The following is a 24,818-nucleotide window of genomic DNA, read 5'->3' as shown; positions in this document are numbered from 1 at the left end:
GGAATTTACTCTCTTTTGGAGCCTCTCTATGACTGGCCGGTGCCAGTCAATGAATTGCAGTTTAAGTCACTTCAGTGTTGGCTTCACGATAGAGATCAGAAGGTTGCCCCTTAAAGCAACACCAAAGAGTTTTTTTTACCTTAAAATAACGTTTCCAAAAAAGTTTCAGTCGTTCATCCACTCGAAACAGGGTGAACGGCACTTTCACATTCGCTTTGCAGCCCTCTATCGGGAAAACCGCACTAAAGAAGTTTCCAACCGTCGGGTCGCGGTCCTGTAGTTCGAGTGAAAGCTACAAAAACTTGCTTTACGGCAGACCTCCAATCCAATCAGAGCCAGCTTTGCTGCAGTAGGCTAAATTATTTACGACAGTGGGAATGGACAATTCCGCTTCCAACCTGTAGGGGGAGCAAAGAGCAAAAACTCTTTAGTGTTGCTTTGATTGATTAAAGCTCACGTAACACACGCTGTTTCTGCATTTCTGATATTAATCTGGAGTACCTATGGAGTAGTATGACATCCTTTATATCTCTGAAGAGTCTTTAGTTTAATCAGATTTATAAAAGAAAGATTAGCTTTACCGAATCTTTCCGATAACGTACGAAAAAATGAAGAAGGAGGAGTTATAACACGGGAGGAGCGAGTACGAGTCATGCAACACTATACAACACTGTTTTAACTTATGATTCACTACATGTTCGTGTCATTTATATAATATACACGCGCCTATTTCCAACATAAGACTGAAGTCTTACTTACCACGTGTAACTCGTCATCAAACACACACGCAAAACTCCGCTGCTAATCCGGATAATAAACTATATCCATTGTTTCCATAAGGCTGGATGTCTTCTCCTTACATCCAAAAACACACTTCTTGTTGTGCCATTGTTGACTTTTGAAATTAAACAAAGCTGAGTGGCGTGATAAGCTGTTAGCAAGCTCTAGCGTCTCCCGCTGACTGACGGCTGGGCGGGGTTTTCCGGGGGAAGTTTTCCGGCGGAAGCCCATATAAAGAAGTGATACGTATCGAAAACCCCTGAAACGTCAGTTAGAACCGTAATCGAAAAAAATTAGCCGAAACTTGTACGAACCATGGCGAAGTGCATTCGGCACAGAAATACTCTGAAACACGCCCAACTGCATTTTTGACACTTTGCCTACGTTTAGCATGAGGAAACAACTCTATAACTGTGTTAATAAGTCAGAATGCTTGAAATACCATTAAACCCCCCCTTTAAAAAAAAGCTGCATTAAGACTAGCAGTGCCTAGCAGTAGCAGAGCGACGCAATCTCATTGATTTGATTTTAATGGAAGCTTGGCGACTTTCCGGCCACAGTGATAGTGATTGTTGGTGACTGGATGGGGCGTGTCCAGTCGCATGACAAAGTTAAAAAATGTTAAACTTTATGCATCTTATAAGCGACTTTCGGGAGCGACTAACAATAAGAACGAAGCAGTGGAGTTCACGTCATCTGTCTCTCGTCAGTTACTGGAGTGGACGGTACTCCTTTGTTTATGACAACCAGATATAAGGGAAAATTCAAATCATAAGCGACTAGCAGTAACAGAGCGACTCGATCTCATTGATTTCAATGGAAGCTCGGCAGCATCCAGGGACACGAGCGACAGTGACCGGTGGCGGCTGGATGGGCGCGTCCAGTCGCGTGACAAAGTTGAGAAATGTTTAACTTTATGCAAATTATGAGCGACTTTCGGGAGCGACTACCAATAAGACCGAAGCAGTGGAGTTCACGTCATTCGTCTCTCGTCAGTTACTGTAGTGGACGTTACTCATTTGTTTATGACAACCAGATTTAGAAACGCCTCTTTTGAAAGAGATGAGCGACACACAGCGACAAACTCAATGTGATTGTACCTTTAGATATGATTAGCTTTTAGCATTAGCATTATTATGATGTATAATAATGTTTTCTTCATTTCCCATCAGGTACACTTCATGTCGAGCTTTTCTCATGACCTTAAATGAGCTGAACGACTACGCGGGTCAGCACGAGGTCATCGCTGAAAATCTGTCCTCTCAAATCATGATCGAGTTGACCCGCTACATTCAAGAACTGAAGGCTGAACGCAAATCGGTATGAACACATTTTTGTAAACAATTATCTTATGCGAAAAGGAAAAAAAAACTGATTTTCCCTTTGTAGAGAACAAAAAAGCAATAACATCTACATTCAAATCATTCAAGACCACAAACATAATTTCCTCCTTAGAGAGCTGTTGTGCGGTCCAGTGCTCTTCTGAACTCTTACAAATCCATGTTAATCGCCTAGAAATGATTGTTTATGATTTTCTGCCAGCTTTGTGGAATAAAGCCAGACCCAATGTGGGTCACATATTGAGGTCAGTGGAGTTTGAACAGGTCACCCTCCCCCTCGTACCCTCTTTCATCTCAAGGTTCTCGCGCCGTTCGGGAAGCCTGTGTCTGAGGCCGATGGCTGGAACTAATACGAAAGACGTGAGGTCTATCCAGGGTTCGCTTGCCTCCGCTTTCCCCCCGACCTCTGCTGATGTATTTTGTTGCTCTTTTGTGTTTAAATGTCACGCTGAGATAAAGTGGTCTTTATGTATTTTGGATAAAGAGGGTTGTGCTGTGCCGTGAGTGGGCAGACACAAGCAGTCGCCTGTATCGCTAATGAGAGCTCCTACATAAATGATTTGTGTTCCAGTGAGGAATTCTGCAGTTAATTAATATTTATTGTGCATGAATACGTCTTTGCTTCCGTAATTGAATACTTTATGGAATCGCCGGGGATCTGGATTGTGCAGTAGCTCTGGAATATAATCGTCCTTAAAGATGCCGTTCGGATTGATTGAGTCGCATTTCATTTAATCAGCTTAGTTTCCAATTAAAAGTCTTTTCAACGCATTACTTAATATTAGGATGTGTCAGTAACACAATAATGTGTTGGAATGCGATTGATGATTATTAGGCCTGGGTAAAAATATTGATTTGAGACATCTCTGAATCGATTGATACTGTGCCTGGCTTAGAGGATGTAAATACTATTTGTACTTCGTTTTTCTTCATACGTGTCGAAAGATGAGGTCTGTATGATGTCCAGACTAAGGCTTTATGCTTTTGAACATGTTAGAAATTTTTGAGTTTTATTTTATGTTGTTAATGTTAATGTTCACTCTTGCATATTTACAATGATGCTTTGGTTTGTAGTAGAACAATGTGCATTGTTCAGTTTGTGCACCTTTGTATGTGCATATTTATGATTTCTTGTTTTTTACTCAAAGTGAAAGTAAATAAATAATTGTCTGGGCCTGTTGTTAATGTAAAAGTGTATTTTAGGGATAAGGCTAAGTTTCAATAAGCATCATTTATATTTAAATGTGGATTCCTTGTAGGGATGTCCCGATACCACTTTTTCATTTCCGATCCGATACAAGAATTCAAAATATCAGCCAATACCTGCCCGATACTACTGTAATTAAATGTGTGTAGTGCTTTCTGCTATATCTTGTATAATTTTTTATGTAAAAATCAATCATTTAAAATGATTTACAAGTTACAGGAAACATTATTCATTATTAATCAATGTAGTGTTTAGGAGAACATATAATAGGTACATTTGATCAGTTAAGTATGCTAAATATTTCCTTAATTGCATAAAACTGTCATAGTAAAAAAGCTTTAGTGTGAAGATGGTTATTTTGGGAATTATGTGCTTGACCTGACTTTTTACGCACATTCCACACTACGTTTATGGGCTGTCTGGGCTCAGAATTGATGCCCTTGAATCATCCTCTTATTAGTGTTGTCAAAATTATCGATATTTCGATACATATCGATACTGAAATTTTAAAACGATTCCAATACTCGTGTCCCGCGGAATCGATACTCCGAGACGAGCTGCGAGTTGTTTTTTTATGTAACTCTGCAAACACCAGCTGCGCATTCTCGCTCTCTCTTTTTCTTTTAAACGGCGCCGCACACACAGTGCACGTGAATACAGTGCTCCGCCTCCTCTCCTCATCTCGTTCGCTCTTGTTTAACAGTACTAGAAAGCCAAGCAGCTTTGCTGTGTGGAGGTTTTTTCGGATGCGAGTCAAATAAACATGCGAACCCGAAGGACACTAGTGAAGTAAGCCAAATATGCGTTGCTACAGAGCCGCGTGCTAACGGCGCTAGCAGAGCACTGAAGGACCGACACGCCGACGAGAGATTGATAATCATCCCAAAGTATTAATTCTAGACTTCTCAAATTGTTGTTGATATGCGTGTTGTCACGTTTTGCCTGTAATGATCCAAGTTAATACAATCGCCTCACAGTTATCAGACTTAGGAAATTAGACAGCATTTTAGCTGACAAGAAAATACTTTTACTGTGGTAAAAAGTAAATGAACCCAGATACTGTTGTGCTTTAAGTTCACAAAAACACGTCATTTATTAACCCTCATGTCGTTCAGTGAGGTATATTTTCACATTTACACTATAATCTGTTTATCATATAAATGTTAATGTATTAACATTAACAAACAAAAAGCAATGCATTTGTTTAAGTACTTGTTTATCTTTTTTTACTATGCTAATGCTCACTAGAGAAAAACTAAGATAATGCTGCTAAAATTATTCTTTTTTTTACCTTGAATGCCATTGCTCTAATTTATTTGTTAAAATTTTGATATATTTAATATTTTGCTTAAATGTTTAATATATCTGCTGTTCATATGTTCATTTATTAGTGTGTTATATGATTAGAATGTTGTCCCGTTTTTAATATAAAGCACAGCAATGAGATTTGAGAGTGTTTCTCCCTTTTCAGAAAAAGTATCGAAAAAGTATCGGAATCGAAACCATTGACATAGTATCGGTATCGAACCAATAATTTTGGTATCGTGACAACACTACCTCTTATGGGAATCCTCGCACCGCAATGGAAAGTTCATAACTGTTAAAACACAAAGAGAATAGATGCGCCAGGACAGGTGCTTAGCAAACTTGGTGAATTGCATCCATCCAACGGCTTACTGAGACTTTATAAAACAGATCTTTTAAATAGCCTACAGTTATCTTGTGAATGCAAATAATGCGTTTCATCCGTCCGCTTCACCAGTGCATTAACCCAGTTGTGAGTAAGTTACAGGGCCCTATCTTGCACCCAGCGCAATTGACTTTGTCAGTGACGCATGTATCATTCGTATTTTGCACAGGCGCACAGCGGGTTTTTCTCTCCATAAACGCACGTCGGCAAACTAGGGAATGAACTTGTGTTCCCTGGGCGGTTCTGCGCAAAAAAGGAGGCGTGTTCCGGCGCAAACCATCCCTGATGCTATTTTGCAGTTTCAAAAAACAATTGCGCCACTGACCAAAAAAAAACTGGTCTAAAGTCAGTGGCGCGTTGTTCATTATGCTATTTTAAGGGCGCATGCTTGACCATAATGTATAGCGTGCACAACGCGCACACACTTTGCTTATCTAATCTACACAGATGCAACAGTTATTTTTGCAAATCATAAATTGTTACAATAAAAAATATTAACACATGAGATAAGGGGAATCATAGTGGTGAGCATTGTGGTGATAGTTTTTATTTATTGTGTGGCGGCGTTAAAAAATTCTCATGCAAATAACGATTAAAATATTTTCATAAGTTTGTTGTGTGGCTGTATTACGTTTATTTTATGTAAATAATAATTAAAATGTTTTCATAAGAAACCTTAATGTATGTGAACTGGATTTGTAAGTGGGGTTGGACTGCTTGCGTTTCTGGGTCCGATCTCAAAGCCCCCAAACCCTTTCAGCGGTGAGGGTGGACGCAGCGATGTCCTCTGCTGGTGTCAGGTCCTGAGGCAGATCCACCTCCCGTTACACGGCGTGCCCGATTTATGCTGGCAAGCTTGGGATTCCCCCATCTCTTGACATCATTGTAGCGCTTGGTGCAACGTCCTGGGGATGCCAGCTGATGAGACAATTGTGGCTATTTCCACCCACGCCTGTTTGACCGATGCTGATTTGGGCGGGTTTCTCCCATCCCCATACAAAACAACTTCTTTGTCTTTGACTGCTCTTACAAGAACGTGGGTCTCTTCGGCTGTGAACCGCTCCTGGTGTTTGCCTGGTAAATCTGTCATAATAATAGCAACCCGCCATGGAACTTGCGCCCTTGCGTTTAAAGGGAATGTTGGATAGCGTTCTGATTGGTTTATTTGAGGTTACGCCCAAACCACACCTATGAATAATGAACCTACTTCAGACCAAACCCTAATTGATTTGCGGCCAGGCGCAAGAGTTATTTCTCCCGCCGGGAAAATGGCAACAGCGCCCAAGATCCGCCCACAAAGTCACTTGCGTTTTGCGCTTCACACTTGCGTTTCAGATCGTTAAAATAGGGCCCTTTGTGTTACTGACATAATACCTCAAAATATGTGGCTTGTTGAAGGAAAGTTTGATGAAAAATGCATGTATTGTATTCCAAGTGAGCAAACATATTGATAAAAATAGAAAGTAAGTCGCTTTGGATAAACGCATCGGGGAAATTCATGAATGGAAATGGTATCAAACTTAATTAAAAAAAAAAAAATCCAATAGATCTGATCCATATCTACAGACCAGAAATATGTTATGTACATGTACATTGTTTTAGTTATTGTACTTGTCTTTCTTTCCTCCAAGCATTTCCATGATGGCCGTCGAGCTCAGCAGCACATTGAAAATTCCTGGAAGCAGTTGGAGTCGGTGAGTCCGCTAACTAAACAGGAAATAGTTTGAATATTCAAATGATTTTTTTGATACTTGTGGCCTCTTTCTTCTCCTGTCTATAAACATGACCCTTAGTTACACAGAAACCTTTGTGTGAAATGAATAACTGAGTAATATGTAATCAGTAATCTCTTATAAAATTACAAAAGTTTAATACTACTGGTTTTAATAAAAAAAAAAAAAAATCATACTACTGATACAATACTAAAATTATAATACTAAAATGCTAAAAAAATTTATACTAATAGTACTAATACTATAATAATAAATAATACTGGTTTATAGTACAAGAGATTTTATTTTGTATTATTTTATTTTTGTATCAGAACGTTCAAACAGTTAAAAAAAGTCCTTTGCATGGCTTTGCATATTTCTTGTAGCGATATACAAAAAATCATATATTTAATATCATTTATGTACATGCTGCTGTCACTATATTATGATTATGTTATGTTATGAGGTAAAATATTCAGTTTAAGTTAAAGATTCAGTTTCAGGTTAATTCTTTGTGTCTGTTTCAGAGTAAGAGAAGATTCGAGCGGGACTGTAAAGAAGCGGACCGCGCGCAGCATTACTTTGACAAGATGGATGCCGACATTAACGTGACTAAAGCGGATGTGGAGAAGGTATGAATGTGTGTTTGTGAGGAGAGAAACTGCTGCCGTCACATCTCTCATTCTCATCACTGCTGTCATTTTGCTGTGAGTCTGTGTAAACACTGAGGATTCCTCTGTTGAAGGACACTCTTTTATGAAGAGTGAATCTGCTTTTCTCATTTTTCTACTCTCTTTTCACTGCAGAAAATACAGCGAAGTTGGACTAGGGATATCAGTATATGCTTATAGATATTTGAGACAGATAGTATCTTATATTTTTACTTTAAACAAACCAAATCATTTTCAGTTTTGTGGGGCAGTTTTTTATGTGAATAATTCTCTTATCTTTTTTTACGAAATGATTAGTGTGAGCAGTAGAGCTGGGCAAAACGTTGAATATTAATGATATATTCACAATAATTTTATGTTAAGTTTCTTAAATTGGTAACACCTACATTGTTTTTATTTTTTCAACTTACATTTTCTCACTTTAAAGGGATAGTTCGGCCAAAAATGATACTAAACCCATGATTTACTCACCCCCAAGCTGTCCGAGTTGCATATGTCCATCGTTTTTTCAGACAAACACATTTTCAGATATTTTAGAAAATGTTTTAGATCTTTCAGTTAATTAAATGTAATGTTACGGGGTCCACGACCTTCAAGTCCAAAAAAAGTGCGTCCATCCTTCTCAAAATAAATCCAAACAGCATGGCCCAGGATGATAAATAAAGGTCTTCTGAGGGTAATGCGCGCGGTGTTGTTGTAGAAATATTCATATTAAAATTTTTATAAATGAAAATAACTACCTTCCGGTAGCGCCACCATCTTAGACTCCTCTGTATTCAGGAGAGAGTATTAGCGTAGTGTACACACTTTTCTTAGTGACGTATGCAAATTCGGAGGGCGGAGGCACAGAGCAGCAGCAGAGTAGCCTCCATACGCTGCGTAAGCTCCATCCTGAATGCGGACGCGACTAAGATGGTGGCGCTACCGGAAGGTATTTATTTATGTTAATAAAGTTTTAAATATGGATATTTCTACCACAACACCGCGCAGATTACCCTCAGAAGACCTTTGTTTATCATTCTGGAGCCGTTTGGATTTATTTTGTGAAGGATGGACGCACTTTTTTTGGACTTGAAGGCGTGGACCCCGTAACTTCACATTTAAATAACTGAAAGATCTAAAACATTTTCTAAAATATCCGAAAATGTGTTTGTCTGAAAAACGATGAACACTGACAGCTTGGGGGTGAGTAAATCATGGGTTTAATATCATTTTTGGCCGAACTATCCCTTTAAGTAAAAAACTGTAAGGTAAAAATTTCTTCAATTGGTGGTAACACCTAAAAAATTTAACATTTTTCAATTTAAATGTTCTTACTTTTAGTGAAAAATGTAAGGTGAAAAAACTATAAAAAATTACTTAAATTGGTAACACCTAAAAATTTACTTTTTTCAACTTAAATTTTTCTCTCTTAAATTGAAAATTTTAGGTAAAAAGTAGGGCTGTCAAAAATAATGCGTAAATACAAAACAATAGCTGATGGTTCTGTCAAAAATGTAAACAGGCTGGTGCAAACATACATTTGCATAAAGCATCTATATTTTTCCACACCAATGTTGATTAGAGTATTAAAAACTTGAAAAGTGTTAAATTAAGGTAAATTTACAAAAATTTCCGATTAATTTGCGATTAATCGCTAGTTAACTCATGACAATCATGCGATTAATCTAGATTAAATATTTTTAGCTATTGGCAGCTCTAGTAAAAAAATATTTCAATTGGTAATATTTAGGGATGCACCGAAATGAAAATTCTTGGCCGAAACCGAAAAAGAGGAAACCAAGGCCGAAAAACCGAAACACCGAAATAAATTATTAGACCAATTATTAGTACAAATTATCACTGTGTACTAACTTTACTAGGGGTGTGTGACGGATCACAAAACTCACAGTTTGGATCACATTACAGTTTTTGAGGCACGGATCGGATTATTTTTCAGATCAGCGAAAAGGGGGTGGGGAAAATCTAATAACAAATAAAGAAATTGCAAACATTTATAAAAAAGAACAAAGTTGCACTTTAATAAGGGCTAACATTAGCATTAGGTACAGAAATCGAATTAAATGAGTCATAACACTGTCTTTATTGTATAAATTAAATATATTATTATTTTTAGAGCTACAGAAGTGATTTTCTCTTTGTCATGGGTTGTTTGATTAACATTAATGACTTAAGTAGGTTAATCAAGGTTACTGTCTCTTTAAATAACCAGAGACTGGTTTCTGACTGTAATATATACATACACTTAAGACATAAACAAATGTTTTTATTAGAAAAAGAATACTTTGGAGATAATTTTGTTTATATGTGCCCTGTCAATAACAGAAAGATTTTACGTTCGCTTGTTTGCTTCTCACTCGTGTGTGCACTATTGAGGGCACTTAAGCGCATGCACACAGAGACCGAGGGCGAATCCCAAACAGCGCAGCATGAAAACGTTACGTTGTTTTTCATTGCTTTATTCGGCAAATGTATGTTAATGGACTACAGTATGAGACACATACGTCTCTGTGCGTACAGACAACTGCTCACTTTAGCGCCATGTTGCGGTTAAATACATCCACACCGCATGTTGCGGTTTCTGTTTGCGTCATCACAACATTTCGGCCGTATTGTTTCGATGATAAAAATCTTTCGAAAATGCTCTTTTGGGCCATTTTTGGTGGCCGAATATTCGGTGCATCCCTAGTAATATTATAAAAATATTTTTTAAACTTAAAGTGAAAATTTAGTGTAAAAAGTTTGAAAAAAATACTTCAGTTGGTATCACCTAAAAAAAAAACATTTACATTTTAAAAAGTAAAAAATATTCCTTCAGTTGGTAACACCCGCAAAAATATTTTTTTTAACTTAAATATTTCACTTAATATGAGAAAATGTAAGTTTTACCAATGAAAGTATTTTTTTTTTTTTTTTACAGTGTAGTCATTATTAATATTTATTATTTAAGTACATCAATTTAATATTTTACTCCTTGCAAAACATTTTGAATCTGCTTTGCACCAGTAGTTGGTTACATTGATGGATTTAGGAGTCCAAGATCATATACAGTAAAAGTCACCCCTTTAAGGCTGTTTCAGCAATTCTTTAAAATCTAAATAGTTTATCAGAAATGATAAGACATGTAACATGCTATGAATATAAGCTCGAGTGAAACCATTGTAATGTGGTTTTGTGGAGATGTTTTCTGAAGTACCTGCTGTTCTCAGTATTCTGACATTAATTCACTGTGTCTTTGTTTTTTAACATGTCTTAAAGCGGTGTTCTTTCAAGGTAGGTTTATACCAAGAGTCGTCTGTGTCGGTGGGCCGTTTGTTGGGTGTATATCAACAAAGAGTGTTTGTCGTAATTTTGTTTTCGTCTTTAGCTTTTGTTACGTTTACGTCTTTGCTTGCAGCGTACCTCTGAATCTTTCCTGTAGTCACCTTGTACGAATTAGGCTTTTGAGGAATATTAAGAAAAACATGTTTTGTTATTTAGGGTTACAGCGAAGGGTTTTTAAAGGGATTGAAATACTGCACAGTCTATTGTCAGCCACAGGAGGTTTTGAGTCTGTGTACACTGTGTGCTTTATGTACATTGCATTAAATAGCAAAATATCAAACCAAGTGCCACATTCCAAAAAAATATGACATATTTATATATTATATACATACTATTATATATTTAGTGCATGCTATTGTTATTCATTTAAAATATACAATATATAAAATATAGCACAGATGTACATTTTACCTTGGGACCAGAATAGGTTTTGAGTAAAGATCTAAAATCATTTGTTTACCTCAGTGGTTTAGTGGTATTTTCTTATCTAATGCAATGACGTTCATACATTATTAAGTGTGAATAAGTGGCCAGAGTTTGTGTTTAGTTAGTGAGCATGATGAATGGATGTCTGTGGTGTGGACCATTGAAAATCATCATTTTTCATGTACCTTTGAAACAATGTGGAACATTGATTACCATTTTTGTGCGTATGTGTGTTTGTCTTTACACACATCATGTTCACTGCCCTCATCTGTGTTTCTCTCACAGTTTTTCAATGAACAATGCCACAGTTTCTCGTTTACACTCACAATATTGCAAAGTTAATTGTGTTGCTAATTTGTTTCTATACACACCATCTTCCATACACCAGTGGAACGATGTTATAGTTGGGAGTAATATTAGGAAGAAATATCCAGTATTTGACATTGAATGAAAGGCAGCATAATTTCAACATATTCACAACCACTGGCAGTAAGGTTTCAATTTCGTGCACAGTGTTTTCTGTTTTCCATGCTATTTTAGACAAATACACTATAAAACATGATTTGTTGGTTTAACTTAAAAAAGTAAGTTACCTTGTTGGGGTAGCACTTTATTTTTCATTACTTGTAAATATGTTGTACTTACAAGCAAATGTATGGTACTTACTTTTGAGTATCCACATGGTAATTAAATGGTATCATTACAGTACTTACCACACCCAAGGTGGTAATGTGGCACGATGCAAGTTTTGATAACAACTTTTGACATTTGACAAGTTAAGTTTGCGTTTATCGAAAAATAATGCATACCCGTGGAACATTTCTCAACCAATCAGAATACAGCATTCAACAAGACCCGTGGTATAATTCTAGATAAGTACTGGGTAAAACAGAGGCTGTTTACACTTGGCATTAACATGCGTTTTCGTCGATCAGATCACAAGTGGACGACGTTAAAGCCAGGTGTAAACGGTGTTCAAAAAGTTTTGAGCTCGTCGACTTTCGACCACTTTCAACCACATCCAGAGGTATTCGAAACCACTTTCGATCGGATCGCTTTGGAGTTGCGGAACGCATATGTGGTTGAATGTGTTCGAACAGCCACACGCGACCGCCTTCTCTCCGCCCATTTATCTAATCTGAGGTATTAAACACGAGTTTTACGTCTTTTTTTGACTTCTGGCGTGAACATACGGTGAACAGCGCTATTTTTAGCCTTTTATTGATAAAACTAAAGCAGAGGATCTCCGTAGTTTCGTTTTGAAAACATGTGAAAGTTGCGCGATCCTATTTCATCAATTGCGCTGAAAATTCAGAGAAAGCTCTTACATACACACGTACAAAACAATGTGCAGCATGTTTACTTGCTAAACAAGCAGTGGACTCCGAAATAATATTAGTTTGCATCCATATAAACTCATAATTACTCCCGCTCGGGTTTGAATGACAGCAGAGAGACTCGTCCACCGTCTCGACAAACCGCCCCCTCACAGTATTCAGGACAGAAGCGGTCGAAAGTGGACAAAAGAGACGGATTTAAATACCAGGTGTAACCGTAATGTGTCTCTCTCGTCCACTTGTGATCCGATCGATGAAAACACATCTTAATGCCAAGTGTAAACAGCCCCTGTGGACAGATACATATGTGTAGTGTAGGTATATTGTAGCCAGTGGTTAAATTGGGCCGGAGCTCACCGGAGCGCAGCTCCGCCTCCTCAGGTCCACATCACACCTTGCCGGAGCTCAGCTCCGTCTCCTTCAGCAATTGGGCCGGGCCAAATATTTGTAATGACATTCGGGTTGCGGTCGGTCGGGTTGTTTGAAATAAAGACGCCATTTAAACCTTTGTAATTTTGGACGGGATTAGTTTTACAGGGGGACCTCTGAGAAAATCATGCTTCTCAGAGGTCCACTGTGATTTTTAATCCCGTCCGAATCGGTCATGTCTGTGTTTTTCTTTGCAACCTCTGTAAAAATTCCAGAGCAATTTACTTGCTGTTTTTCGCCAAACTTAGAGGTCTTTTGATAAATGTATTCCCGCCCGGATGCAAATATATGTGTCTGCTCGCAATATCTTTTGAAAAAGCGGTTCTTTTGGTGTTTTGGCCAACGCAATCTGCCGTATAGGTCTTGAGTCCCATTCATTCAGATATGGATGTTTTTTTTCCATTTGGCGGAATAAAATAATTAAATCAAGACGAGCTGAATATCATACACTGTTAAGACTAAACACTGTAATGTTATAAGGTATAAACTCAACCTTATTTTGTTTCAATCTGGAATGGTAATGTTAATTTATAAAGATAATAAATTGTTACTAATCATTATTTCTTAATTTATTTGTGTTTTTTATAACAGCAGTTATATAAAACACGTAGGCTACTTTATATGATTTGTTTAAGTTATTTTGATTTGTTAAAATTAAATTAATAAATTGCATGTTCTGTAGGCTAATAATTTTACATTTAAAGCAAAATATCAAACATGAGGCTGCAAACACGCATATCCAGAGCACGCAATCTTCTGCAATGCCAAAACGCATGAAACAGACGCTCCTATCTCAGGAATAGCATGATCATTTTTATCCCGTCCGAATCGGCCAAAATCACAGACGTCTTTTTGCGTTCCAAGTTGCGGGCGGGAGCCGGTTGTTTATACATTGACCCGCGCATCACTGGTACGCGGGTCTCACTCAGATCCTCAAGAATGCGCATTCTCACAGGATGAGTCATTAGACCAGGGGTAGGCAACGTCGGTCCTGGAGTGCCGATGTCCTGCAGATTTTAGCTCCAACCCTGATAAAACTTTGGCTACATGTAGGTTTCAGGTGACTTTTTAGACCTTGATTAGCTTGTTCAGGTGTGCTTGATTAGAGCTGGAGCTAAACTCTGCAGGACATCGGCACTCCAGGACCGACGTTGCCTACCCCTGCATTAGACATTGTAGAGAGGAGAGATAGAGAGGTAAGAGTGGTGCACACGTCGAGAAAACTTAATAGAAGTCTAAAAACAAATGATTAAAGTATGTATAGTCATATCACTCATCTCATTACAATATGTTAAAAGATAACACTGAACTTATTGTATAGTTTAATAAAATAATGTATTTTGATTATACAAATCAATTAGTACAACCTAACTATAGTGATTGTTTTACTAACTGCTGACCAGCTTATCGCTATGGCTAATTTATAAGACATATTGATGCTGATTCAGTAAGTCGTTTTTCTTGTTAATTTAATCTTTTGGGTTATCTTATGCTTAGAATTAGTCAAGGAGGTTGAGTCTTATACCTTCTTTTAAAGTTTGATCAATTGTGCATAATAACATGTGCAACAAATGCATATAGGGTGTCAGACTCATAGATTAGCATCATTTAAAGTTCAGGTTTTAAAGTTTCACTGCATGAAAAGAGGTGTATCCGTACTAGGAAACTCCTGTAAACACCACTGATTTTCGGAAGTATCTACTAGTTCCACTGAGGGTAAACTTCTAATTCCACCAAGTTAGGAAACTCCCGTAATGATACCAATTCGGATGTATCTTGCTGAGGGGATATTCCTGTGGTACATGCAGCCATTTGTTGCCATGGCAAATAATCCCATTGAAGATTTTGTCAGGGGACATTTTCACACCTACAGAGGTACTGGGATTTCACACCTTTGCACAATTCTAGTGTCCCCATTGGTGTTTAATCCCAACACTGATTGGTTGCTTTTAAAACTCCCTCCCAAAACTCTGACAACTATTGGGACACAACTTTGAAACTTTCCAGTTGAGATTATTTGATTGGTTACACTTTGTATTTAGCCCAACCCAAGCCCTCATAGTTTAGTGACTTGATTGGTTATTTGCCTGCTATGCAGATGGACTACAATCCCCCCCCACTATATCCTACTATACACCCCCAAAAACCTTAAAAAAATAAAAACTTGAATTGAGTTTGAAATGTTTATTTAATAAAAAAAAACTGAACAATCCACAATTGTCACAATCACAAAATAATATTACACATAAATATTAGAAGTTGCATACATAAACAATACTATTTAAACTTATAAATATACAGACAGAGAAAGCAATATTAGAGTAAAATAAAACAAAATAAAAGCAACAATGAAAACTAAATTCAAAGCAGTACAATGTAATGTAGCAGTGGCGGTTGCAAATTCAAAATAAGTGTTCGGAGTGTCATGTGTGTTGCTTGTGTTTTTAAAATGTTTTTGTTGCTTCATGTAAACCATGTGCATCACGTGTTTAGTCAAAACACGTGATGCACATACACGCACTCGACACGCAGAACACATATTTTGAAATTGGGAACCACACAAATGACGGGCTATATACATGTTGTGACAAACTTCGCATCGAGTGCTCACAAAAAACAAGTCACCAGCTGCCACTGTAATGTAGTAAATATCTAAATAAAATAAACAACAACTATATTGATCTTGCTTTAAGAAATCAGTCCTACACTGCAAAAAAATGACTCTTACATAGTATTATTGTCTTGTTTTTAGTAGAAATATTATTTAAATTAAAATGCTTTTTCTTGATGAACAAAATGACCTAAGAAAATAAGTCTAGTTTTAGACAAAATAAATAAACACACACACACTTTAAGTGAATTTGTGCTTAAAACAAGCAAAAATATCTGCCAATGGTGTGAGAAAAAAAGCTTACGTTTTCTTTTTTCATAAAAACTTAATTTAAGCACAATTTTCTCAATCCATTGTTAAGATATTTTTGCTTGTTTAGGCACAAATTTACTTAAATTGTATATTTTTGTCTAAAAACTACACATATTTTCTTAGGTAATTTTGCTCATCAAAAAAATACATCTTGATTTAAGAATTTTTAGTTTTTCTACTGAGACAAGATAAAAATCCTAAGTTAGAAAGTGATTTTTTGCAGTGTAGATTCAATAGCAGAGCTCTGTCTTGGAATTATTCAAACATTTCTCACTGTAACACTGTCATTTCTCACATTTAAAACCATTGAAGTTTTAAAACACATAGATTTGAGTACTGTGAACTTAAAAAAATTGAGTCACATGCAGTTATGCACTTATATTTAAGTTCACACTACCTAAATATAAGTGCATAATTGCACAAGACTTAAGTTCACAGTAGTTAAATGTATGTTTTTTAAAACTTAATGGTTTAAGGCAACCGATTTCCTTAAATGGTTTGAGTTAAGTTAACTGTTGTCAGCAAAGGTAAAGTTGATGCACCCTCATCTGGACAGACATCTCTTTGGAGCCCTTTGGAAATATAAAAGTACATATAAGTATTTGGCATAATACTAATACACATATACAGATACACACGACAAATCAAATGACATAATTAAAGTTGTACATTTTAGAAAGTTTACATTAAACTGTACAAAGATACAACAATATATGATCAAAGAACTTCATAATATACATCTTCTTACTTCATTTTCTGTGTTGATGTCCTCAGAGTCTCTGTGTTGTTCTGCAGCTTCATTACAGTAGGCTACTTCAATATAGTTGTCTATCAAACACAGAATAAAAAAATAGAATCACATACATCATAACACATCTATTAACCATTTAACCTCTTTAATTTAATAATTTCATTATTAAACTTACATCATTTTGGCCAGATTGCAGTGACATCAATTTCTTCAGTGTCTGGATCAGTCTGATGTTTTAGCTTTCACTGTTACTTCATTATATTTCTCTGGCAAACACAGAATTAAAAATTAAAATCACATATCACAATACATCCGTTTACTATTTAACATGTTTGATTTTAATTTAATGTAATCATTGAATGATTAAACATACATCATCTTTACCTAGAAACCTCTTCATCGTCCACAAAGTTGACCACAGTGTACATGACCTCTGTAAACACAAACATGAATAGGCTTCAAATTTAAAAAGATGAAGAACAGCAAACATATAACGTTAAAATATATTATGACTCCAAGCTTCGTTACAATTAGCATCTAGGTTCTCTCAAAGTCTTGAAAAATAAGCAGCATCTACCAGAACTAAAGCAATGAGCTTTTAATAACAAAAGATCATGTGCATCATTTAAAATAGCAGAGACACACTTGCTAGCTGCTAACATTTCCAACACACAAGTTACTGTTGCTTTGTTTGTTTTAAGCAAAGAACGTCTCATCTTGGCTTCTTTAAAGTTTTGTTTTTAAAAATTTAAACATCAAATTGATTCTTCTAACAGCCCGGTTTGAATGTTACTTCGCGTATTTTTAACCTCATGTTTACCGCTGTGTACCACGTATACCCTTAAAGTTTTACTGTTTGTGCTTTAAATTCAAACAGTTGTAGTATAAAGACAAAAACGAATCATAGTAAATAACATAATATGAACAAATAGGCAACCGATCAGCGTGATGCAGGCAAATGAATTAAATCAAACTTACCGTAATGTCGATGAGCAAACAAAGAGACCAACTCCATGCAGTAACGGTTCGCGATTTTGAATCTTCCCGTCAAGCCCATAGGTAAAGCGGTCGCACCTGAAGGCAGATGAGTGGGTGCAGGTGCATCCTGGGAAATGAAGTCCTTTGGCGTTGTTTCTTCTTGATCCTCTGCTCGCACTTAATATACTTTTTTATGATCCGCGTTTTCACACTATGCATTGTTCTTTATACTTGATAATTAATAAAAAAATAAAAATAAATGTTTTTATAAAGTTTATTACGTTGATAAAGCATGTTTAGTTGAAAAACATGTTAACAGTTATTTTGAATGATGCTCAGATTTTCTTAAATATAAAATCTTTGTGAATCAGCACTTTCTTGATGAAATACAAAACTCTGTATAAACATGCCTCAGGAATTATGTCTGGGTTTAGTGGATTAACTGCCATACTAATCATTGGAAACATTTAACGTATACCTAAATGAATTTTTACTTAAATATAAGTAAATATAAACTAATACTGAGTTAAGACATGTAGCCTAATTAATTTATTGTAAATGATTGCATTAACTAACAATGAAAAACATGTCATGTTGTAGTTAATGATGACTCTTCAATAGTTTATGATTAGTACATGCCTTAACTCAGCATAAGTTCATGTTAAAGTAAAAATGCATGTATGTCTTTTTTCACTGTGATATATTGACCCTTATTATATTATAAAGTCTACATCTCTTTTATTTAAATTGATTGATTGAAGACAAACATTATAATATGTGGACTAACTTTGTACAAGAATGCATTATCATATGCTAAAAGTTACCTCCTCAGATAGACTAGAACATTGATTGGTACCCAAACATTTTCCTTACAAGGGCCAAACCTGACTGAGGGCCGTGGGCCAAAAGTAAATGTTGTTGTGTTATATTAAAATTAAAGTTGCCCTGATAACCCCTAATTTATAATTTTAAAAATAAATAAGCAAACATTACTCTGTTTATGCATAACTTATGCAGTTTTATTTTCCAAGGCTTTTTGTAGAAAAAAGAAATCGTTTTGCCAATCATTTTAAATATCCTTTTCTCTGTGTGCCACTGCCGCAACCTCTTCATTTTTAGCCTATAGTACCCGAGTCCATTAATTTCCGTGATGCATTTTATACACCTTCAAGAATGCATGAAACATAAAAAAATTTACTTTAATCCCTTGCATTTAATTTTAATTTACATTTTGTAATGTAAAAATACAACAAAAAATGATACATTTTAGAAAATGTTTAATAAAAAATACGAACATCTGCATCAATGACTTTTGTTTTCTTTTTCCTTATCTCACGTGGCATGATGGACCAAATTAAAGGTCTATTGTGGGCCAACTTTGGGCACCTCTGGATTAAAAGTACAGTAGCTGACAGGTATCTGCAGATATGTTTACCCGAGTTTGTCAGTCTGTATCACCCAACATGTTTTGCATTCATATGTGAAAGACTGTCTTTTAGATTATGGACCTGTCTATTGATATTTTTGTTTCCAATTTATCAACATCCTAGCTAGCAAAAATGTGTTACATGATGTCATTTGAACGGCTTCTTTTAAACGATGTATGCAGCATTGAGAGATACGTGCACAATATTCTGACCTAGGGCAGTTGGAGACATGTTTTCAAAGTGTTGTAAATATATATTCTGAAATAACATTTGTTGCATTTCTCTTGAGTCAGAGACATAATTTTCACACATTAAAATGGTAATTGTGTTCATTGAATTTTAGTTATTTTGAATTATGCTTAGTTTCTTAAATAGACTAATTAAATTATATTAATGGTAAACGTATTTAGAAAACACAGTTTTTATGTACCACAATACTGTATGTGCTGTCTTAAAGAGACATGGTTAACCTCCCACCCCACTCAGCTCTGAAAACAAAGAAGACACCTCTACCTGTGGGTCATTAACATATAAAAAGCCCTTCACACCTCACACCCACCCCTCCTTACAACCAGCTGTAAGGATTCCTGGAAACTTCCACCAGTTCCTACATACATCCACAAACGTAAGGTTTCTGGATGTTTAACGAGTTTACTATGGTGTATTACCTTTCCAAGCACTCTGCCTCGAAAATCTGGCAAACCTAAAGTTTAGCAGAGATTTCCCATCCCGTATTTGTCCGTATACAGCTCTTTTCATGCAGTGTTTGGATCAACCTCTGGCACAGCTTTAAAGCTGAAACTTGTAAGTGAATTGTAAAGTATTTACCTTTGTTTGAATAACTACTCAACCTTACCTTACACATTAATAATTGAAAATGAGCCCCATAAATTTAGTGTAAAACACATTAAGTAATTTTACGGCGTGATTTTGAATGATGAATATTTACCGTAAATAGGGGCTCCCCCTCCCTACAAAAGCCAATTTAACCACTGATTGTAGCTAACAAGAAACACTACTGTACTTACAAATGAATGTACAATATAAGTATTTAGTACTTACAGGCAAGTGTAAGTACTTGTGATGGCTAAGGCCACACCATTAAGTTTATTTTTGTTTTTCTTTGATAATTGTTTTATTTTGTAGAGTGGTTTGTGTTGGCATGAATTTGTTTTATTTAAAATGATGCTGTGTATTTATTAGGTTTATTGTGACCCTTAATACTTATAAATTGTTTAATTCTCTTGCTAGAGTGCACGCTAGTAAATGAAGAAAATAATAAGTTGAGATTTGGGTCTTATTTTCATGTTTATTTCATATATTTATTTTTATTTATTTTTTTTGGGTTGTGCCACGGTTCATGACTGCAGCGTGAGTCGGAGGTCGGTAATTTAAAAAGCTTACTTTTAAAGTTTGAGTTGTAGTTTTTCAATAATTTGTATTTCTTTTTGTAAATAATTATATTTCTTTATTTTTATTTTCATTTGATGAATTTGGTGTTGATATTTTCTTAGTTTTTGGAATTTTGTGTTCACCCTAATTCCAGAATGGTTTGGTCGGCCAATTAAGAAATGCATAAGCTGCCGATCATTAGGTGATTGTTTGTGAGATCCTGGGAGAGCAATGCAACCAGGGTCTAAGTGTGGATAGATTTCCCTGTTTCCCGAATTTATGGGAATCTTTTTGATAAAAGAAAGATAAATAAATTGAAGTCTAAACGACATTGATTATAGGCAGTGGCTCCTGTGGTTTTTGGGCGAGAATCCTCACAAATATGGTGTCAGAAGTGGGATTGCCTGATCAGGAGAAGGCCACTGGTGAAGAAATCTAAGGAAAATTGATGGAGATGGCGCCTAAAAGAGTGCGTGCTGTTGTACCAACTGATACGGAGCCCGTTTCGGATGATGGCAAGGTCCGCTCAGGGGCGACAGGTGCAGCTGGGCCGACGGCCGAAGGAGAAGCGGAAAGTGATGTGGTGGAGCTTAAGCGGATGTTTCAAAGGTTCCTGTCGGATCAGCGTGACCGAGATGCCTGGCAGGCACAAGAGGCGAATCGACAGGATTCTAGATGGAAGACGCTCCAGCATCAGTTCCGTTTGCTGCAGGAGGAGGTGAATCAACGTACCCCAGCGGCGGATTCGCGGGATGTCGCGGAGCCGGTGGGTCCACGGGGAGCTTCTTTGGGCTCCGCAAATATTAACTTTGGACATGTGTTGAAAGAGCCGAAGCTGCAACAGTTGTGTGAAGCGGATGATATTGAACATTACCTAACTACGTTTGAACGCATTGCTGAGGTGTGTAAATGGCCGAGAGAGGAGTGGGCCATCAGACTTATTCCATTATTGACGGGGAAGGCGCGTAGCGCATATGTGGCTATGGATGTAATAGCTGCCAGTGACTATAGCCAAGTAAAGGAGGCGATCTTGAGGAAGTATTCTATCAACCACGAGACGTATCGACAAAGGTTCCGTTCGTTGGAGGTAATGGAAGAAGAGACTCCTAAAGAGTTGTATGTTCGATTAAAGGACTTGTTTCATAAGTGGGTGTCACCGGACGAGAAAACTACGGAGGACATTGCTGAGGTAATTGTCCTAGAACAATTTCTGCGAATGCTTAGCCCAGAGCTGCAAACGTGGATAAAAGAACATGATCCGCCTTCTGCTGAGGAGGCTGCGCGATTGGCTGATGTCTTTGTAGCTGCGCGACGGAGAACTGAGCCATGGAGTCTCAATCGCTGGAAAACGGTGCGGGACAAGTCTTCTCGTCGACTGCCGTCGACACCTCAAGGTAGCAGAGCTGCAAGTGAGTCAAGTTTTAAACGAACTGAGAACTCTGTCTCTGTGTCAGAGATTAAGTGTTGTAAGTGTGGACAATTGGGGCATAAAAAAACGATGTGTCCGCAATTAATGAAAACATTTACAAATATGTGTTATGTTCCACAAGTCTCTGTACCTGAACCTACTAACATTACTGTACCCGATCAAATGTTAAGAACTGTAGAATTGAATGGGGAAAAAGTCACTGCTTTACTAGATACAGGTTGTACACAAACCCTTGTGGAAAATGAACTTGTACCTGAAGTAAATATCTGTAGTGTCCCTCAGGTGATAGTGAAATGTGTACATGGGGAGGAGCGGCATTACCCGATCGCCAATGTGAATGTGGGAATAGAGGGACATTCCTATTTGATGAAAGTAGGACTTGCACAGGGTTTACCTTACCCAGTGATTTTAGGTCATGATTTCCCCGCTTTAGCGGACTTGTTAGCTGAAAAAAACACATGTAATGTAGTTTTGACTCGAGCGCAAAAATTACAAAATGAATGTGATGATACAGATAACCCTTTGATGTGTATGCCATTTTTTGATGCAGAGTTGACGGTGAATCCGTCAAAAGAAAAAAAATCAAGAAGGGAAAGGAAGAGGGAAAAGTTTAAAGGAACTACAGTACAGGGTACGGAATTAAACGAACCTGAGAAATTGTTGGATAGTGAGCAAGCTTTAATCCCTGGAAATTTAAGACAGCTGCAGAAAGATGATGCTGAGGTTTCGAAAATTCTTTACATGGTGATAGAAGCAGCACAAAAAGGGTTAAACGAGTGTGTGATACAAGGGATGTCTTTTTGTATACAAGATGATTTACTGTATCGCAAAACGGGTGAAAAATTGCAGCTGGTCGTACCATTTCAGGTACGTAATACAGTCATGACGCTGGGGCATTCCATTCCTTGGGCGGGACATTTGGGGAGGCGCCGAACTCACTCTAGAATTAGCAAACATTTTTACTGGCTGGGTATGAGTAAAGATATTGCTGAATTTTGTAAAACCTGTCCTGAGTGTCAACGTAGCGCCTTGCGCAAACCCCCTAAAGTACCGTTAATACCCTTACCTGTTATCGATGTTCCTTTCCAGCGGCTAGGGATGGATATTGTAGGGCCACTCGAGAGAAGTAAAACTGGCAATAAGTTTATGTTGGTCATTTGCGACTATGCGACGAGGTTTCCAGAAGTTTTCCCGTTAAGAAACATTAAGGCTAAAACTATTGCTTTCTGTCTAATCCAGTTCTTCTCTCGAGTGGGCATCCCGAAGGAAATACTCACCGACAGAGGGACGAATTTTACGTCTCTGCTTTTACAGCAGGTGTATCAGCTGTTGGGGATTAAAGGGTTAAAAACTACTCCTTATCACCCCGAGACAGACGGTCTAGTAGAAAGGTTTAATCAGACCTTAGTGCAAATGCTTCGCAAATTCGTGAACGAGGTGGGAAACGACTGGGATCAGTGGTTACCATACGTTTTGTTCGCTTATAGGGAAGTCCCCCAGTCATCAACCGGGTTTTCACCTTTCCAGTTGATGTACGGGCATGAGGTGAAGGGACCGTTGTCACTTATAAGAGAATTGTGGGAAGGGGACATGATCACTCGAGACAAACCGAATGTAATTGATTATGTGTTAGCCATGAGACAAAAATTGCAACGAATGACTGAACTGGCTACCACCCATTTGAGCGAAGCGCAGAAAAGGCAGAAGACGTGGTATGATAGAAAGACTGAGAGGCGATCCTTTGAACCAGGTCAAAAGGTTCTCGTAATGCTGCCTACGTGTGAAAACAAACTTTTGGGTAAATGGAGGGGACCCTATGATGTGATAAAAAGGATAGGCGCCACCTCATATGAGATCGCTATCCCGGGACAAGCATGCTCGCATAGGGTGTTACATGTTAATCTTTTGAAAAGGTGGTACCCGCAAAAGGAGAGCGCAGTGGCTAATTTAATCAGATTGGTGGAGAGTGAAGAAGAGATAGAAGAGCAATATTTGCCTGAGAGACAAACATTGCCTTCTGTTGATTTAAGTCACCTTTCTGATGAGCAGCGAATTCAAGTTCAGCGGTTGTGCGATCCAAATCTTTTTAAAAATCAGCCAGGACATACCACGCTTAAAAAGCATAAAATTGTGCTAAAAGAAGGTGCATGCCCAAAACGAATGAGCTATCGTATACCTGAGCGACTGATGACTGCGTTTGAGGATGAGGTAGAATTGATGCAGAAAATGCGCATCATAGAGCCATCGAACAGCGAATGGTGTAATCCGGTGGTATTGGTGCCGAAGAAAGATAATAGTCTGAGATTTTGCATTGATTTTCGCTATTTGAATTCTGTATCGAAATTTGATTCATATCCCTTGCCTCGTATTGAGGACTTGACTGAAAAGCTTGGTAAAGCTACCTTTATTAGTACTATCGATCTAAGTAAAGGCTATTGGCAAGTTCCATTAGATCCAGATTCGCGAGAGTTCACAGCCTTTCGTACCCCGAAAGGACTGATGCATTTCCGGGTGCTACCTTTCGGTTTGCACGGGGCTCCGGCAACGTTTCAACGATTAATGGATTCTGTGTTAAATGGTGTAGGAAAATTTGCCGCCGCCTACTTAGACGATGTTGTAATATTTAGTACATCATGGGAAGATCACCTTCAACATCTTCAGGTAGTTTTTCAGCGAATCAAAGATGCTGGATTAACTATTAACCCCGCAAAATGCGCGTTGGTTAAAAGGGAGACGGAGTACTTGGGCTATGTGTTGGGAAGAGGGGAGATTAAACCTCAAATACAGAAATTAAGGGCTATTCAATCTTGTCCGCTACCAGCCACAAAAAAACAAATAAGATCATTTCTAGGCTTAGTTGGCTGGTATCGGAAATTTATTCCCCATTTTTCTACCATAGCAGCCCCGTTGACAGACCTTATCAAAAAGGTAAAGCCCAACCAAGTACAATGGACAGCACCTGCCGAAGAGGCTTTTACGCAGTTAAAAGCTGCGTTGAGTAC

General features: G+C 37.4%; 1 protein-coding gene and 1 long non-coding RNA gene across 7 annotated transcripts in view; one reads left to right on the top strand and one right to left on the bottom strand.

Annotated features, from left to right (window-relative positions):
* The window catches only part of fnbp1a (formin binding protein 1a), a 57,308-nt gene that overhangs the window by 5,976 nt on the left and 26,514 nt on the right, over nt 1-24,818 (top strand). For 2 of the 4 annotated variants that reach the window (XM_065248353.2, XM_065248352.2), the window contains exons 4-7: nt 1,953-2,100; nt 6,649-6,711; nt 7,257-7,361; nt 10,659-10,673. In XM_065248353.2, the coding sequence (XP_065104425.1) occupies nt 1,953-2,100; nt 6,649-6,711; nt 7,257-7,361; nt 10,659-10,673 (331 nt within the window). The remainder of the gene's footprint in view (nt 1-1,952; nt 2,101-6,648; nt 6,712-7,256; nt 7,362-10,658; nt 10,674-24,818) is intronic. The other 2 variants (XM_065248357.2, XM_065248355.2) reach the window with 1 other exon arrangement.
* On the bottom strand, nt 15,984-19,957 carry LOC135730426 (uncharacterized). 3 transcript variants are annotated; one of them, XR_010525968.2, is made up of 5 exons: nt 17,569-19,957; nt 16,964-17,023; nt 16,766-16,856; nt 16,588-16,667; nt 15,984-16,411 (listed from the first exon to the last, which is right to left on the bottom strand). It is a non-coding gene; the product is annotated as an uncharacterized lncRNA (long non-coding RNA). The 3 variants fall into 3 exon arrangements; XR_010525969.2 differs by having other exon boundaries at nt 16,975-17,023; XR_012337911.1 differs by having other exon boundaries at nt 16,975-19,956.

The sequence above is a fragment of the Paramisgurnus dabryanus genome, chromosome 11 (genome assembly GCF_030506205.2).
Source record: "Paramisgurnus dabryanus chromosome 11, PD_genome_1.1, whole genome shotgun sequence".
Lineage (NCBI taxonomy): Eukaryota > Metazoa > Chordata > Actinopteri > Cypriniformes > Cobitidae > Paramisgurnus > Paramisgurnus dabryanus.
The sequence above is the reverse complement of the archived record's forward strand: the minus strand, read 5'-3'. Positions and strand labels throughout refer to the sequence as shown.